At 33.8% G+C, this 19,998-nt stretch overlaps 2 protein-coding genes across 2 annotated transcripts in view; one reads left to right on the top strand and one right to left on the bottom strand.

The window, feature by feature from the left end:
• LOC123524576 (uncharacterized) overlaps positions 1 to 19,998 on the bottom strand; it is a 218,450-nt gene that overhangs the window by 113,177 nt on the left and 85,275 nt on the right. The window lies entirely within an intron of this gene.
• Positions 2,397 to 19,998, top strand: part of LOC123524575 (protein draper-like) — a 33,539-nt gene continuing 15,937 nt past the window's right edge. Inside the window, exon 1 of the mRNA XM_053538712.1 lies at positions 2,397 to 2,530. Within this exon, the coding sequence (XP_053394687.1) occupies positions 2,452 to 2,530 (79 nt within the window). The 5' untranslated portion in view covers positions 2,397 to 2,451. The remainder of the gene's footprint in view (positions 2,531 to 19,998) is intronic.

The raw sequence follows: 19,998 nt of genomic DNA, 5'->3' as shown, positions 1-19,998 counted from the left end.
GTAGAAATGACTTCATCAACGTTCATTCTCGTAAAATATATTAAATAATACTTTGAAGTATTCTCCGTTTATTAAGTCCCAAGGATTTTGCAAATCTGGTTACAGAAATATACACGGAAACGACGTAAGATTCTCGTGCATGACCTATACTTACAACTAACGAACTTCGATCCTGCTTAGGATTGAATTTGAAATGCTTATTTAATTCTTCTCTCTCAGCTACGGTGGAGCATTAGTGTCAGCTATTTATTAACTTTAAATTTCTAGTTCATACTGACTCCAAATTTCGATTATTTACTCGAAATTTTGAGTGAGTAAGTCGAAATTTTGAGAAACGTAACTCGAAATTTCGACTTACTATCTTTGAATTTCGACTTACTTATTATAACTTTGAAATTTTGAGTTAATAAATACATGCTGTCCCGTACTCAACAGTGCTATCAAAGTCTTACGTCTAGCTAGAGAGCGTCTATTATTACTATCATAATTGGCCTGTAGAATCAAAACACACTTCTATAAAACATACTGCCTGAATGAATATACATATGATCGTAAATATAGGTTAAATTTATTTTCATTGGCAAGTAATTAACAGGTAGTTCTGATGAATTCACTTAGCACTACTTTGGTCGGAAAGCCGACTGAATACAAAACGTATGTGTTGTAACAGGTCCGCCACATCTACAGAAATAAGCAAACAGAAATCATAGTGTTGCCAAGTTATTGTACACACGGAAATGTGAAAAACATTTATTATAAAAAGGAATACTCAGAAAAGGAGTTATGGTTCTTACCATTAAAGCTGGAAATTCACCACATAACCTAAGTTATGTCAGTGTGGCTTAGGAGGCGTGAGGGGTGTTGTACTTTCCGTTACCTCTTACGAACAGACTCAGTCAAACAGAATCTACTAGTCTTGTGTTTGGTTACACTCTATGCTTCCAACAGATCTTCTAACAGATTTTATCAACTTAGGTCATTGTGGCTTAAGTTAGTTCCGTGTTAACTAAGTTATGTCGATGTGTCAGACCTGTGTTATGTCGATGCGAAGCAAGTTATGTTGGTTTGACCTAAATTATGTCGGTGTGACTTGGAATCCAACAAAACAGTCATAACAACCTAAATAAAAGAGCGCAAACATTTTCTTTTAAAAGATTAAGTAAAACCATGGAGCTACATATATCACGATTAAAGTATGAAGGTATGGTCCTACCAACCTAAATATCTATAATTAAAATTATCAAAAAAAAAAAGAAGGTAAATATGCAATTTTTCCTAACAGTCATTGTAGTTGGGTTCTGCATTTACTTCGTTGATGTCTGTAAACATTGTTAAGTCAGTAGATTTGAAGTTTTTTGTCGGATGATTTTAGACATCTCGTATTTTGGACCTCGTTGCTATCTCTATTATTTCGAGTTTCATTTTGTATCATCTGTATATTACAAGAATCAACTACAACAAAGAGGCTAGCTGTGTTACAACATAGCTGCTAGATCAATGACTATAGTAATTCAAGGCGGAGTTTACACTTGTTCTAAATGCTTCGTTTTATCACGTTTCCTTCCCTAATTTCAAACTGATAGCATGGACAAAATAGGCTGCAATCTCTGATGTGTGGATTCCATGACAACTTGCTATCTATTGCGATTCAAATGTAGCCTATTTTATTTTAATGTGGTCAGTAGCAGTTGTTGGCCGCGGATCAAATATAGGCGGCTGGAATATTTAAGTACCCTAGGCTGCCATCACCAGGACTCAGCTAATGATGGCAAGTCATTTATGTAAACAAGGAAGAGCAGAGACAGTTCCTTGATGAAAGTAAGATGTGACGGAGGAGCAAAAGATGACTGGCCTCCACTGAATATATGAAATCAGTTTTATTTACTAACATCAACAAATTATTTCTAAAACATACTATAAAACGGCACCCTACTTTTCCATTTTAATGACTTGTTATATCAGGTTTAGAAATATCTACTGCAGTATATCAAATTTAACGTTGTCTGAAAATTCCCATTGTGTGACTAGAAATCAACAAAATAATTGAAGTTGTCTTAACTCTCTGTAGCAAGTATTTTTCCTTGGTTTCTTATTAAATTTATGTAAATACTATTCATTTAAATAGATCTAGATCTAATAGGCCTAATCATTGCAAAGAACTAGGGACATCTTTTTTTTTTCAAAATGTTCTGATTAGCTTTTTATTTTTAGGACATTTTTCGGTCTCGGCTAATTTAGGCCTATATATCAATTTTACTAAAATTTCCAGTTTAAATTTAAACTGAGAGTGAAAATGTTTTGTGAACACGGGGCCAGGACATCGAAAACGGTTTTAACTTCATTTGTGGATGGATTGTCTTAGAACGATGTAGATTTGCCCTGTCGACCAATGGGAGGTAACTCGTAACAAACAAGACGGTCAAACAAAGAAGAGTTATCTAGAAATGGAAAATGGCGGTAGCAGATAGCGGTGTTCTATTTTGTTTATTTTTAATTGCTTTTCAAGGAATTTTAAACACCGTTGTTGTAGGTAAGACGTTCATTTTCAATTCTAACTTTTTATTCATTTGTTACATATGAAGGAAATTGGTATATTATTTACACAATTTCGAGAAATTAATATATTACGAAACTGACTCAAACCGCTGTAGGAAAAGGTGGGTGGGGTATATTTTAATTAATTTATTTAAGTAAAATCTGGAAGAATAACCCAATGATTTCCATTTACACTGTTAAGAAGATGAATTTAATTTATTTTTATAGCTTGAACATAAAGGAAGTATACAAGAGTGATAAAAATACATGTACTTTAATCCAGTCCAAAATATAAATAGATGTGAAAAAGTTGACATATCGATAATTTTTACATGATATTTCAAATGGTCCGACACTACATTTTTACTGTCAAGGCTTTTTTCAATGTCTAAAAGGATACATTGAAAGAAAGTTAGTATATTTACACACATGACGGTAAAATTTGAACCCCAGTGAAAAGAATTACCAGTTTTAATTGGGCAGTTGGGAAGAGGCCTTCACCTTTTAAATTGGGACGCTCACATATAACTCAGGGTTTTCCCGGACGCAGGTTTCCTGCGTCCCTGACGCGCTTTGACTGCTTTGAACTCGCATTTTGTAGTGCCTCTGCGTCCACTGGACCCGCAAAATCGGTCACGAAACTCCTTTGCACTGAAGCCTCCTTTGCGCAGATACCCATGTAAAATGCGCAGTTTTTTACCACCGGGACCATCCCCGAATCGTGGGTGCTCATTATACACAGGTATAGACGATTTTCCAACTTCAAAACAAGTTTTGTTACCGATGTTCGCCATTTTGGTAAAGGGAAACTACTCTCCGCGCTAACTGACTTCGCTAAAATCTAAGATTGCCGTTACGTTCCGTAAAAGATCGAATGGTTTATTTTTCTATTAAACGAAATTAATTACATATAAATTTAAAGTATTTTGATGAAAAAACATTAATAAATCACAAAAATTATGATACTAATTAAGGATCGAGTATTATCTTTAACCGAGATCAAACTGTGAACAACATAATTGACACGAGGTGACACTTAATTGCCGGTAATTACTGGCTATTTGATCATAATAAAAAGACTGTCACACCTTTTGCTATCAGTCTGAATTGAGAAGCTCATGCCATTTTGAAAGATACCATTCCGAAATATTGAATCAGCTGCTATCTAAATTAAAAAGATACAAGTTCATCCGGTTTTAGGATAAATTTTTTTAGTAATAATGTCCATTTTCAAGATCAATATTTTGTGGACCCCCAAAAATTATTAGGGACCCTTATATTAGCAGCCATGGGAGTCCATGGACTCCCAAATAAAAAACCCGAGGGAAAACCCTGTAACTGCTTACATTGGGAAAAAGTCATGTTATTACAAAAATGGATTGTGTGTCAATTTTAAACATCTATACATAGAGCTCCAAATTTGCATGGCTACCCCTATCAGGCCTCAGTCAGTCATTTTTGCTTAGTGAGTTGCAGGGCGTGTAAAACTTGTAGCAGGCCGAGTGAAAATTCTAGGCAGCTCATCCTGCAGGATTTGTTTTTAAAGAGTTTGTCGAGCCCTGCTCGTGGATTTTTTGGGGGCAATTTAATTAGGAAGTGTATGTGGTGTCAATATGTTAAAACATTCAGTTTACAAAACTCATTTGATAATTCATTTCTACATTTTAATATTTCTCACCATTATTAAATTGGTCTCACTTCTGTTATTACCTATTTAGGAAAACTAATTGAAAAAAAACCTCAAATTTTAGGTTTGAATTCGGTTTAGTGTTTGTGTACTGGTAAACATTGCTATCATGGGCAAACAAAGTATGATAGATTAAATTCATTTCACTGTTCGTAAACAAATTGATTACTGGACGACAAAAAGACCCATAGAGAACAGACTAGGTTACCAGATGGCTAGACAGACACTTCCAGAATTTTGAGTAAAAAACATTTCTTACATTACTTTATCTTCCACGGCAAAACATTTATTTAGCATCACAAAAAGGGAAAAGAAAACAGTAATTTTTGTAGATTCAAGTTCATTTTATCTAATCTTAAGTACAGGGTGCTCAAGACAGTCTATTAAAAAAAATATGGTTTCCCTGTGTCTGTCATTGTTATGCTGCCATTTTAATTGCAAACATTATTATTTATATGTATGTTACATTGTAGTTAACAATGTTAGGTCATTCTCATTATTCCAATGAAACTTGGTCAGAATTGTTGTCTCAAGTTCTCAACTACATTCAGAGTTCAGACCAACTTATATATGGATCCGATGATATCTAAACTAAAGAGTTCAGTGTTCAACTTTTAATTTTGATTCCAGTCTATTCTGTGTGTTTAAAAGAGATCCACAGGATGGATAATTTTTAATGGGGTCAAACCAGATGAAGCAATCAGTGTGTTTTCAATTGTAACAACATGAAAGTGACATTACTTTTATGGTCATGATGTTAACTTAAGATCATGTTAGGAATAGACTGATAGCAAGGAGTATGAAGATGATGGTTATGCATATTTTCTCCTTACACACTGACAGACGTGGGTCTTAGTCTAGTAAATGAGCTTTATGCAGACTGTTTATTCAAAGTAAAAACACATTACCTCCTCAAAATATATTTGATGATAGAAACTAGTGAAGTCTAGCTTTAATAAATCTATAAAAAAAAACACATGGTGTCCGGGTTTTGAGTTTGATCCTCTGGCAGGCCGTATGTTTTCCGTGACGATTTGATAAAAGACATTGTGTTTGAAATCATTCGTCCTCCACCCCTGACTCATTTTGGGGAAGTTGGCAGTTACTTGCGGAGAACAGGTATTGATACAGAATCCAGGAATTAGGTTAACTGCCCGCCATTACGTAAATTTTGAAATACTGTTCACAGTGTTGAAAAACGGCATTAAACCCAATGCAAACAAACAAACACATGGTGTCCACATTTATCTCCTCCTTTTATGATCACAGGTAGTGTAATGCGAAGAAGGACATGAATTTTGTAGAGCTTTATGTGGATGTACGGTATCCTGCATTTTGCTCTCTGAAGAGTATCACTCACTATACAATAACTTCTATTACTACTGTTAAGTTAATAAACCATGAAACAATGATGAATATAATAAATCTTCGTGTCAAATGCTGTTTTGTTACATTTTGAAGTGTAAACTTGACATACTTTGAGTTCCGTCCTTGAGCTTTGATGAGTATTTGCGTCCAAAGTAAGACTAAACAGGTGATGTTATCCAGGGTTTCCTCTGGGTCAGTTTCACTTTGGGCCCGCCCGCTTAGCTCAGTAGGTAAGAGCGTTGGTCTACGGATAGCGGGGTCGTGAGTTCGATCCTCGGGCGGGGCGTATGTTCTCCGTGACTATTTGATAAACGACATTGTGTCTGAAATCATTAGTCCTCCACCTCTGATTCATGTGGGGAAGTTGGCAGTTACTTGCGGAGAACAAGTTTGTACTGGTACAGAATCCAGGAACACTGGTTAGGTTAACTGCCCGCCGTTACATGACTGAAATACTGTTGAAAAACGGCGTTAAACCCAAAACAAACAAACAAACAAACAATTTCACTTTGCGCCAACAAATTCGCCAATCAGGAAAAGTTTGCACCAGTGGCTCTCAAGTTGGAGCCAATAGTCTGTGATGGGCGACATACCATTTTCTTTTTCAATCTCTTTTTCATTTGATTCTTTACAGTAACCATGCAATTTGCTCTTGAACCAATCTATCCTAATATCACATTAAATCAAAAATAGCTTTTAATCTTCTCAACCATTTTCAAGAACATTTTCTAAACAAAAATAATTGCTCAATCTATAAAATTATCCCTTTATATAGTTTGCCATTTTTAATTATCTCCCTTTCAGGGTCATTTTCACTAAATAGATGTTTTTAAAACATGAATATTTATCCTAATATCACATTGAATCAAAAAAATTTTTTAATCTTCTCAATCATTTTTAAGAACATTTTCTAAAGAAAAGTAATTGCTCAATCTATAAAATTATCCCTTTATATAGTTTGCCATTTTTAATTATCTCCCTTTAATGGTCATTTTCACTAAATAGATGTTTTTAAAACATGAATATTTTTCTCTTTATTCTTTTAACTTTTTATTTCAAAATTAATTTAGGTCATTTATCAAAAACAGTGTTATTTTATATTATTTTGTAACTTTTGAAAAGCTTTTTAAAATGCTTAAGGTAACTTGACATGAACAACCAAGATGGCGTCACGAAATTAGGGTTGGTCACAATATTTACCCCTATAGACAATATGCTGCTATAGAGGTCTAAAGATGCATTTTAATCATTTAACACACACATAAACAATTATAAAAATGCACTTAATTTATAAAATTATAAAATCAGATGTTTTGAAACTCACCATGAAAACTAGTCAATTTTTGTGCGCATTTTGCGGAAAAGTTATGTATCCAAACTGAAAATAATTTATATCATCATATTTTGAATATGTCCTTCGGGTGCTCCACCTATGAACAAAAGAACTTATCCTCTGAGTTTTATGCTATTTGCTCTGGAATTTCATCAGTAAATTATAAATTTCAATATTGTTGCAAATAATTCAGTAACAAGGGGCTATGCAATTCCAAAAAATATGTTTATATTGTAAAACTCACCCAGTCCATAAATGAAAATGAACCCAAACATAGCGATTTTGGTATATTACATTATGTTTTATGACCCTTTAATGTTCAAATGAAGAAATCCTTATCTAAACTGTCTCTAAATTTTTGGAGGCAACAGAAAATCAAGAAAATTACTTAATCAATTACATTAAACATACATAAATTTAGTATGGCCTAAGATCCACGCTTTCCATGCGATCATCCATGCAAGTCAGTAAAGTTTTGACATTGAGGGTTATTCAAACAGTAGCAAACACATTTGAACTAGGACACATATTGAAAAATTGTAAACGTTTTTATAAAATTTAAATACAAACATATGTAGAATTACAAGAAATGAACACATCACTCAAAACTCTAATATGTGAGGATGTAAAGTCTCAGAAATAAGGACAACGTAAACTTACATGTACTTTGAATTTTTTTAACGACCCTCATACGCAGGCAGGTATTCAACTTTTAGGGTGTAAATAATGAAATTATATAAGTACTGATGAAATTCCAGAGCAAATAGCATAAAACTCGTGGATATTTCTTTTGTTCATAGGTGGAGCACCTGAAGGACACTTCAAAGATATGAGGATATAATTATTTTCAGTTGGATACAGAACTTTCCGCAAATTCGCAACAAAAATTGACTAGATTTCATGGGAGTTTCAGGAACATTTGATTAATATATTTTTATAAATTAAAACGCATTTTTACAAGTGTTTATGTGTGTGTTAAATGATTAAAATGCATCTTTAGACCCTGTAGCAGCATATACGTCTATAAGAGTAAATAATGTGACTAACCCTAATTTCGTGACGCCATCTTGTTTTCCCTGTCAAGTTACCTTAAGTTTCATTATATATATAACTAAATTTCTATTTCCTTTCATAAATACTAATGTATAGCGAAAATACCACCTACAGGTATTATTAGCACTTTGTTTCGAAGCTCTGGGGTTGAGCTTTTTAAAATTATACCCGTGTATCAATGCTTTAGGTTGGGCACATAAAAGAACCAATGAACTGCTTTAGTTCATTTGTATCTCAAAATTTCTCCGATTGAAATTACGACCGTGACTGAAATTTACGAACGCGTAGATTTACTTAACAACGCTTGTGCAAAATATATCTATTTACGATCGAGAATATGTGTATCTTTTGATCGCGCTTTGACGTGTCATTATTTCCGGCATTTTCTCGTCTCAATTACTTCGCGATTCGGATTGTCATAAAAAACCTGTAAATTTATCTCGCGTTTTTTGCATCATAAAAAGGTGGTGCATTAACGAAGCACGCAGCCAATATTTTGTTTCCATTTGGCTTTCGTGTAAGTAGGCGGGCTAAATTTGGCGAATCAGATTAACTGATAACGTTCTTGCGGGAGGAACCTCTAGTGACTCGCGAGTTTTAAATTATTGCCCAGAGGTGTAAATCGATATTGACACGTTGTGTATTGTCTTCGTGTAGTGTTAAATATAGGATAATCCGTTATTGCATCATTGAGAAAGATCAGAAGATCAGATCGATGATTATCTTGTAGGCGCCAGTGAAATTCGCCAATTGAAGATTTTTAGCGCCAGAATTTACATTTTGTCGCATTTGGCGCCATTGGCGACCGACAGCGGGAACCCTGGTTATCATGACCCGGCTTTTGGATGTCGAATATTGCAGGTTGAAAAAATGTCCGGCTAGACTGGTACTCAAACCTGGGGCCAGAAAATACTGTTGATGCTTGACAGACTTAGCTTCTGGACCACTTTACACATTTTTACCCCGCATTATAGCAAATAAGTTGAAGTATATTTTATATATGTGCTACATTAGCTTTCTTTTTGTACCTGGGTTCACCTATATTGTAGCAATTGAATTTTAAAAGAAATCTGTAATTCGGATATGATTCACCAGTTTGCTGTCTATTCTACTTTATATACCATGAATTATTGCACAGTTTGACAGCTCAGCTATTTCATGACTGATAACAACATTAGATTAAACTGTTGTATTAATTTATCAAATGAAATAATTTATAATTGTTCACATGCGTAACTGTTGAATACAATATCAAACATTAATGTTTAAAAACAACATTAATATTGTTCAACAGTTGTTAAGAGGCTCTTTAAATGACATCTGTGTTTATTGGGTAAAAAAAATCACAATTAGTATTATTACTCAGTTTACTCATATACCCAGTACTACTAGCTTCTGCAGTTGGATAGAATTTTGGGATTTCTGTTTTATTTTCCTTTTAAGCTTCCATTTTTAATTTTTTTCATAAAATATAGCTGGTAATCTTAATGGGATTAGGCACTCTTGTTTATATACCGTCTGAAAGAAGTGTCTTTGATAGGTTGTGTTTCGAAGTGATTTTAGAATGCTTTTTAAACTGTAGCCGTATTAGATTTTACTTAATTTAGTTAACAGATTTATTACTAAAAGTCATCCTGATTATTTTATTTCAATATTAAAGTGCCTTGTGGCATGTTGTCAAGGCTTAAACTAGACCACTGCTAACTGATTTTTAAACAATAATAATATCCAATTATGGTTTAGATATGTCATTATTTTTTCACCTATTAATTTACAAGATTATGTGTTCACATAATGATGATACATTTATCTGTTTTAACATACAGTAGTATTGCATAGCCTCTTATTAAGTACAATGGTACAGCAGTTTTTATTTCAAATGTATACAAAAATGATCGGTATACAATATCATCATCATTCAGTGGTCTGGGCATGTATATAGGTTCTGTTCAAAACCCTTAACCTGCTAAATTTCTATAATGAACTTGTCCATCTTTCAGTTAGGTCAGTACCATTTATTGTTAAAAGGGGTGCTTATAACCAAAAAGATACTGACTGCACGGATGTGCAGGCTGATCTTGGTCTGCACTGGTCGCAAAGGCAGAACCAGTCGTGTCCGGCATGGTAAGGTCTAGGCATGTAGATATTTTTGTAGGTTCTAAGTACAGCGCTAATGATTTCAATCTTGTCTTTGTTCATCAGCAATGTCCAGATTATGATAAATTATTGAGGTCTTGTTATATCAAGTTACTGAATGATAATAGAGAAAATGTCAAATTTGTAACAAAGTGCTACTATCTGTCATCTGCACTGTCAGGCTCCCCTGATCAATTTTCTTTGTTTTCATGCAGTAGTGCCAGACATTTCTTCTCAGTTTCATGTTGTTTTTTTTACGAGACTTAACTTTAATGATATAGTACATAATATGTAATTGTCACCTCTGCACAAATAAGTGGATAACAAAAGAATATGATTTGTTATCTCAGCGCGAAAGTGGATGTGCCAATGCATTATTTCACGTCTTTTATTATTTTGCCATTTTTGTGCTGTCAATTAGCAGTTACTGTGATGGTTGCTCAGTAGGTGGAAAAACATGTGTGAAGATTTGAATTGCTGTCAGATGATAATTAACATTCTCTGTGATGACGCACTGAAGACAAAATGTTGCATATTCATCCTCCACCTCTGATTCAAGTGGAGAAGTTGTCAGTTACATTCAGTTGATAAGAGAAGGAAAATAACTGGTATTAAAGGGTTAATTGATAAGAGAAGGAAAATAACTGGTATTAAAGGGTTAAATGACCATACCATACACCTCATAATACAGTTGAATCTTTTCAAAAACAACTTGCTTCAGTGTTAGACTATAGACTACATTTGATATAAACAAGAACTTATATAGTCTCTTTCAGAGCTGCACCTCCTTGAAGGCACAAAGATGTTTTACTGCAGCAGTTGGTTTGAATTAAAAGATTACTTAACAAATAAAACTTGTCATGATCAGGAATATTTGCAATTTTAGGGTTCATAACTGCCATCCAATAGCAGTTATACTATTAGACATTTAAACTCAAATACAATATGGACTTGTGAAAATGTCAAAACATGTGTCATTTTTGGTATTCCTGATGAAGGTTTTGATCAAACCGAAACCGGTAGAATAAAATTAGTTAAATCAAACTGGTAGTTGACGTGTGTTCTTTATCTCATCCTTTTTCTAGTTCATGTTTCATTTTAATAATCATCTCCAGTTGAGGGAAACGAACATGAAGTTAATGTTACAATGAGGTATTGTTTTGACCGAAGTGCAGGGTTTGAATTCTGTAACAGATTCCTGACCGCTTGGAATTGAAGTACATTTGTACCAGTACACAAAGTTACTTTTGAGTTGTACATGCAGTATGATATATATTACATGTTGAAAAATCATTTGTAGCAGGAATAGTCTGATATTGTCAGATGCTGTATAGATTCTGACACTACAGGCTGCTGTAAATGTCATTGTCGGCTGTCAAATCTGACAAATACAGGACAGTGAATGTATAAACACTGATTATCATTCCATGATGTATATATCAAAGAGCATACACTTGCTTGTTACATACATTTATTTTCATTTTAACAGAATTGACCGTAATTGCCAGTTTAGGATTCATTATATGAAATTGTATACCATAAAAGTTTATACCTTTTATTTCCTCTTTATTCCTGACAAGAGATAAATGTCGGTATAATATCCTTATTTCCGTTTGATGTTTCATATATAAGCATAGGGGGATACATAACTGTTCAAGTTTTACTGCTTTCTGATAATGGAAATTTATAATGATTGTGCTCCTGTACAATGTTACAAATTTACAATCTCAAATTTTCAATATTAGAAAATCCATCTGAATGTTATCTGTATATTGTGAAGCCATTAATATTCATATGGTACTAACTTTCATGGATTTCATAGTTACATCATATCCAGCAAATTAACCTTTGCCCAGCTAAATTTCTAAAATGAACTGGTCCATCATTTATTTTGGGCAATACCACTTATTGTACGCCGGAATGGAGGTATTAAGTCAGACTGTCCTTCCATCCGTCAGCAGATTTGTGTCCGCTCTGTAACTTTTAAACCCCTTGAAGGATTTCGCAGAAACTTAACACAAATATTCAACAGATTGAGACAATGTGCAGAGTGCATGTTTTGGATGGCTTTTGCAAGGCCAAGGACAAACTTCCCCTGTAAAAAATGTTCTAGAACTAGTATTAAGTTCTTGAACATTCAAGAACTTCTGAAGAACTTATAGAACTGTTCTTGAACCAGCAAAACAGTTCTTAGACTGTGGTTCTAGAACAATGATGGTTCTTGAACATTGGTTCAAAAACTGCAAAAGTTCAAGAACTTATAGAACTTTACCAGAGTTCTTGAACAGTTACTGCTGGTCTAGAACCAAAATTGTTCTTGAACACAGGTTCATTAACAGTACTAAAATTCAAAACCTTTTTCTAGTTCAGTACCAGTTCTTGAACCCAATTGTGAGTTTCTGAACTGTTCATTCATTATACAAAAAACTTAGGTTTATTACCTTTTACAATAATGAATAAGTTCTTGAACTGTTCTTGAACATTAAATTCATAATGTCACATGATCAGTTTCCATTATTTTGTTGCATGCTGGGAAATTTTTTGCACATGTGATTCAGCAATTTTTGAGACGTTTGTGCAGTAAATAAGCAGGAAATATTTATCAACTACAGTAAGGAATGGTTTAAAAGGAACACGAGTATAATGAATATCAGATAAGTAATTATGGTGTTGTCATTAATTGTTCATTTTAAAAAATATAAAATCCTTTTAAAATGTCACAAGTTTTCACGACCCTGAAGGATCTGAATTTCAATCCTGAGATTAAAGTAAATTATACATTGTTTAACTTAATGTTTTGTATTTTATGCAGCTATTGTTTACTTCTTATTATGCCCCCAATCCCACTCTAGTTTACTGTTTTACTCATGTCATTTGTTGAGGGTGTAAAATGTCATTTCACAGTGACTGAGACTAAAAACAGACCACAGTCTCTGGCCACTAACTGAACATCACTTTGACCTATAGTTGACAGATTTCATAGGATGGTCAGTCTGCTAAATAACAGTAATGTAGTTTCAAAAAAATGTTGTTTGTAGCCCCTGCCAAGATCAGTTCATGAAATTTTCGACAGGGTTCTTAAATTAGTTCTTGAATTTGTTCTTGAATTTATTCTTGAATAGTCAAAGGAAGGGACTCAATTATATCGAACTTCTGTAATCATATCTAGAAGTTCTTGAACTGTTCAAGATCATTGCAGAATTAATACTTGAACTAGTTCTTGGATAGTTCAAGAACATTAAATTGTCATTCTAGAACTAGGAGTTCAAGAATTTGTTCTAGGTTTAGTGCTAGAAAAAGTTCTAGAACTTAGAAGTTCTAGAACTGCCATTTAATGTTCATGAACTATTCTAGAACTAGATTCAAGAACTGTTCAAGAACTATTTCTTGAATTCCTCGCAGGGGCTAGGGGTCAAATGTCATATGACTTTGTTTTGTGTCCGCTCTGTAACTCTTGAAGGATTTTAAAGAAATTTGGTACAAATGTTAACCTCATCGAGATGACACGCAGAGCATATGTTTTGGATGGCTCACTTCAAGGTCAAAGTCACACTTAGGGGTCAGAGGTCATACCTTCGGAGCGTATATTGCTCTGCATTGCATTGCTCTTGTTATATAAGGGGTGTTACTGAAAATTTACCGACTTAATAGCGGACATCAGGCTGATCATGGTCTGCACTGGTCGCAAAAGCAGAATCACTTGCCGCCAGCAGGCTAAAGGTTAAATCTCAGCAAACAACAAAACAGCTTTCTTTGATCAAAAGCACGGAATTTCAAGCCCACAAAATTAGGTAAATGATTTTGCACTGTATGTAGGTAAATTTTGAAATCGTTGATAAGCAGCATTTGATCAGCTGTGATTTGGGTGCCTTGAAGTTTAATTTATAGCATGGGTTTCACTGGTTTTCTGAATTAGGTGGATAGTTTTGGGTTTCACATCCAATTACCAGTAATAAGCAGGAAAGCTGCAGATAAATGATAATTATGATTTTAACCAGATCCTCACTGAAATTTGATTTATTGCTGTAACATAAAGTGGTAGGACTTTTTATTCATTCATGTAAATGATTTGATATGCACTTTGATAAATATGGTTGGCAATTCTCTATCCAGAACCCTGATAAAATATAACATTAATGTTGGATATGTACCTAGTGAACTTAAAAATATAATGCATTTGAGATTTATGTAAAAGATAAACTTTGCTTTACCTGCAAAAAGTTGCATTGTAAATACACTGTTATTTAATTACATTGCGACAAAGTTTCTTTAACAATTATATAGTAGAGTGGAAGTATAATTTAAGTATCAGGTTCACAAGGCTAAAGGACACATTCTTCATGTGTCTAAAAGCAATTAAAGTTTATTATGGCCATAACATAATTGCTTAGGGCATAAATGTACATGTTTTAGCTTTCTGTTTCATGTCTAAACATTTTGCTAGTGTGATGACAGTTAGTAAATAAATAACATAAAAATTATGATTGCTTGAAGCAATCCACTACCTTTTCCATGTTTTTAGGGATGTCAAAAAAGGGGACAGTTTTATGGGTTTCAACCAGCATGAGGAAAAAAACCTTTTCTGAGTTTTAAGACTTACCCTGTTAAATTTCTGTGTGGAAAATACCATTAACTGTTGAAAGGGGTGTTTACCAAAAAGATACTGACTGAATGGCGAACAGTGCAGATCATGATCAGACTGCATGGATGTGCAGGCTGATCATGATCTACACTGGTCGCAAAGGCAGAATCTGTCATGCCCAGCATGATAAGGGTTAAGATATTCAGTTGTCAATCTGTCTAAATATGTCTGGCATATGAATGTTTTTGTCTTAAGGGATGACAGGATGTGGAATGTGCAGAAAATTGCATAATGCCATAAAATTTAACCTTTCTTTTGAGATCTGTTTGGTTGTAATTTCCCTATTTCCCTTTTCACATTTTTGCCCAATTTCATGCTACACTTCAGTCATTTTTAGCTCATCTGATTTTTTGAAAAAAAATGATGAGTTATTGTCATCACCTGAGCGGTTGTCGGCGTCGGCGTCGGCGTCGGTGTCGGCGTCGGCGTCGGCGTCGGCGTTGCCTGGTTAAGTTTTATGTTTAGGTCAGCTTTTCTCCTAAACTATCAAAGCTATTGCTTTGAAACTTGGAATACTTGTTCACCATCATAAGCTGACCCTGTATAGCAAGAAACATAACTCCATCTTGCTTTTTGCAAGATTTATGGCCCCTTTTGTACTTAGAAAATATCAGATTTCTTGGTTAAGTTTTATGTTTAGGTCAACTTTTCTCCTAAACTATCAAAGCTATTGCATTGAAACTTGGAATACTTGTTCACCATCATAAGCAGACCCTGTACATCAAGAAACATAACTCCATCTTGCTTTTTGCAAGAATTATTGCCCCTTTTGGACTTAGAAAATCAGTTTTCTTGGTTAAGTTTTATGTTTAGGTCAGCTTTTATCCTAAACTATCAAAGCTATTCCTTTAAAACTTGCAACACTTGTTCACCATCATAAGCTGACCCTGTACAGCAAGAAACATAACTCCATCCTGCTTTTTGCAAGATTTATGGCCCCTTTTGGACTTAGAAAATATCAGATTTCTTGGTTAAGTTTTATGTTTAGGTCAACTTTTTCTCTTAAACTATCGAAGCTATTGCTTTAAAACTTGCAACTCTTGTTCACCATCATAAGCTGACCCTGTACAGCAAGCAACATAACTCCATCCTGCTTTTTGCAATAATTATTGCCCTTTTTGGACTTAGAAAAATCATTTTCTTGGTTGAATATTATGTTTAAGTCAACTTTTCTCATAAACTATCAAAGCTATTGCTTTAAAACTTGCAACAGGTTTTCACCATCATAAGTGGACACTGTACATCAAGAAACATAACTCTATCCTGCTTTTTGCAAGAGTGATGGCCCTTTTTAGACTTAGAAAATCATGGGTAGGACAATATTTCTATTATACAAAAAAAATCAGATGAGCGTCAGCACCCGCAAGGCGGTGCTCTTGTTTTACATTTTTATTCTTTATTTGCCACAATCTGAGCTAATTTTTAAATTGAAGCTCTACTGTAAATAATACAAATTGGGCTATTCTTGCAGGAATAACAAAAGGTTGGAAAGGAAATAGTTTTGAAGTGAAGTGAAAGGCCAAACAAAAATAATTTCAGATTTCATATTATATTGACAGCTAAAGTGAGAGGAATTAGTCTACTTTAGGAAAGAAAGCCACAAACTAGATTATTTATATTTTAGCTTAGACGGCCATTGTGAATCTTGAATAATGGTTATTACGGTCTGATCTTTATGAACTTTATACAGTGTACATTTAAATTGAATTTATTTTAAATAATCACAAGTACGGCTTTGTTTACACGTCGCCTTATCAGAAGGAAAAGAGATTTGGTAAAAATTTCTAAATATTTGCATTGTTTACTTATGGAAACAAAAGGATGTTTTTTTCTTTGCACATTATCCTGCAGTAGTTTTTGAATACTTAATGTAAATGGGTGTTGGGGAATCTCTACATATGCTGTTAAATCATTTGATTTTGTGGTTTTATTCAAAATGGCCGCTATTTCATCATGGTAGGGATGTGGTTTCATGGATCTCGACTTTGGAAAATAAAATGAACCGAAATTTCATTTATTTGTTAGGATTTAATTTCACTTAGGACATCCACAGAATCCACAAAAAATAATCCCTCACTCACAGAAATTAAGGATTTCACTTACTGTAGTGCACGGTTGTTAAACATATGCACAAAATGTATAAAAATTTGAGGCACTGACCAGAGATCATTTTCTGAGGTGGTCAATCATCAACTTTTCATGAATTTTTCGATTTTCTTTAAGAGACAAAAAAAGGTCTTTTAACATTGAATTCTAAATAAAGTTCTCATGCAGTGTATATGAGAATTGTTGAAACATCTCTTAAATACGATGGAGTCCAGTGGATTGTAGATATAAGATTTGTAAATGATCCCAAGCATTGATATTATCTAGAGGAAAAAAACGTAATGAAAGATAGATTGCTTATACACTTGAGGTATGCTAGCAGAAAACCAAATTTCTCTTATTCCCAATGAATCAGAAAACCAAATAAATGAAAAAACAATATTAGAATAAAACAATATTTAAGCTCGATTATTCAAAGAATAGTCACTCATCCATTCGTCGGTGTCCGTGTCAGATGTAAACTAGCATCTCAGTAACCATTTGTGGGAATTCATTGAAACTTCACATACTTGTTCACTGTGATATACTACATTGCACAGGTTGCATAACTCTGTTTTGCTTTTTTACAAAATTATGCTCCTTTATCGACTTAACAATTTTTGGTTAAGCTTTTGTTTGTAAGCTGGTATCTCAGTACCAACTTATAGGAATGGATTGAAACTTCACTGTACTTTGCATTTTTACAAAATTATGTCCGCTTTTTCATCGTTTTTATTTATTCAGTTGACAAAGCTGTTGAATAGTTGAGCGTTACTGTCCTCAGACAGCTCTTGTTATTGAGTTAAGTGAGTTATACAGGTGAATGGCATACTTGTATACAGCAGCTGGTGGGACTTTATAACAAAATTGTTTGAATTATTTTATTATGGAAACATAAAAGGCTTCTTGAAAGCTTAATGGCGGTTTTATGTATTTTTGAAAACAAATAGTCTCTGTTTTCCTTCATCAAATTTATACAAGTTATTTCCTAGACTTTCTGATCAAAGGTAGGTAACTACATTATACCTGCCTCATAAAAAACAGGTGAACATGTTCCATGACCTGGTTGCTGCAGAGAACGGAATTGAAGAATGGATTGATCCTCAGACCTGTAAAGAAATATATACTTCCAGTCTGCTTTGATTAAAATGGAATGGAATTGAAGAATGGATTGATCCTCAAACCTGTAAAGAAATATATACTTCCAGTCTGCTTTGATTAAAATCTGAACAAAGTTTGATACCCAGATATAGAGATAGTACCTAAGTTTTTCAAATCATAGTTTGAAGTTAAAAGCTTTGAAATAAGACAAATGTCCATATATTCTCAAAAACAGAAATATAGACAAATATTTTTAACAGAAGTGCGGACTTATGAGAATTTAAATATTTAGTTAACGAAAATTTTGTGATCAAGGAAATGTAACTCCTTCTTGAACATGGAGAGCAATAAACATCAAAGGACAATTATAGTCAATATTTCTCAATTGGGTGCATTTGAATTTAAATTCAACTTCGATCTGGATTTGCTAAATAATGATCCATGATACTGTGGCTAAAAATTTAGAAACATCTGGAACAGTCTATTAACAGCAAAATCTATGCTTTAAAGCAGAATCTAAATAGTTAAGCTCTAACTGGGACTCGAACCAGGACCTCTCACACAAGGAAAGACACTCACCACTTCCCTATAGCAGCAGCAGCTAAAGCTATGCAGTTCAATTGCTGGGTTACATTGCGTGAACTGGAAACATAATCGGTGAACTCCGGTTTTCGGATACTCGCTTTGTTACCTAACGGTAATTTTTGTGTAAAAGAAAAATACAATCTAAGCTGCCACGTCATAATCGGTCAAATCTGCCCAAATATCTCAGAGCGTGTTGTTCAGAGTATGAACTTACTAATGGTTAGTACCAGTGAAATATTTTACACCTGAATTTTTATATTTGCCCTTTTTGCAGCTGTCTGAAAGCAAAGATGGTGAGTTTTGTCCTAATATAGTCATTATTTTACCAGTTTTGAGAGGATTTCAATTTCTGAGAATTCATTACAAACTAAATACCTTTCTGCAAAACATGGAGTACATTAGCATCACTGTCAATCAGTATTATGACTAAGATCGACTGTCATTCATTCATTTCAAAGTTTCATATAGACAGAGTCCGTTGTTTACATTTTTATCGTAACCGGTGCACTTGTAAAAATCACTTTAGTTTGAAAAATCAAAGTATGCGAAGAGCTATGGTACGGTCTCTACCAGATAATGTATGAAGTTCATGGTGTAATGATTCTTTTTTCTGTATATGTATTTTGTTTAGAAGTGTTACATGCAAGATTTTACATATTTGCATTTACTGGTATCCAAAATGAAAACAGTAACTGAAGTAAGAGAGTTTATTAACTGTGGATGTGATTTAGGTCTTGTTTTATTGTTCCAGTTACCAAGTTCTAACTGTTTCCTTTTGTTCTTACTGAAGTCCTGTGAAGAATAAATTTATACACATTTACATATGTTGAGATAAAAATGTTTTACTCTGACAATATAATAAGTGCTTAAGACATATGATAGTGCATTTCAATTACAGATGTACAAGTTGAATGTGAAGTGGTCTAACAATAAATGTATGCTTATACATGTAACAATGCATGCATAAAACACAAACCACATGTGTACAGTTTTATTGTGAATAATTTTATGTCCTCACACATTGTGAAAACATCACTTGCCCTGAATGTTTAACGTGTTGGGAAGTTGTCAGTTAATTCAACATGGAGGAGAATGATTAAATCCTTTAATAACAATGTTTAGCCACTTCCCAATTAACAGCATTGAGATAAAGATTTATATAGATTGTTATGTTGTGACACTGTTTGAAAATAATTTAGTTTCCACTACATAATTAAAGAATGCTTTGATCTATGATGCTCAAACTTAGCAGGCACATTGCTCATGAATATTAGATGATCCCTATTGAGGTCAGTGTGTCAAAGGTCACAGTGACTTATAGAACAAAAGCTGTTTCCACAGTCTGTATGATCAGAATGACTTGACCTACAATCCTCAAACTTGGCAGACACATTGCTCAAGGCCAGTGAATGACCCCTTTTTCTGTATCAGAGGTTATGGTCATTGTCATATGCTATATAATATATGTGTTCA

The sequence above is a fragment of the Mercenaria mercenaria genome, chromosome 3 (genome assembly GCF_021730395.1).
Source record: "Mercenaria mercenaria strain notata chromosome 3, MADL_Memer_1, whole genome shotgun sequence".
NCBI classification, from domain to species: domain Eukaryota; kingdom Metazoa; phylum Mollusca; class Bivalvia; order Venerida; family Veneridae; genus Mercenaria; species Mercenaria mercenaria.
The sequence above is the reverse complement of the archived record's forward strand: the minus strand, read 5'-3'. Positions and strand labels throughout refer to the sequence as shown.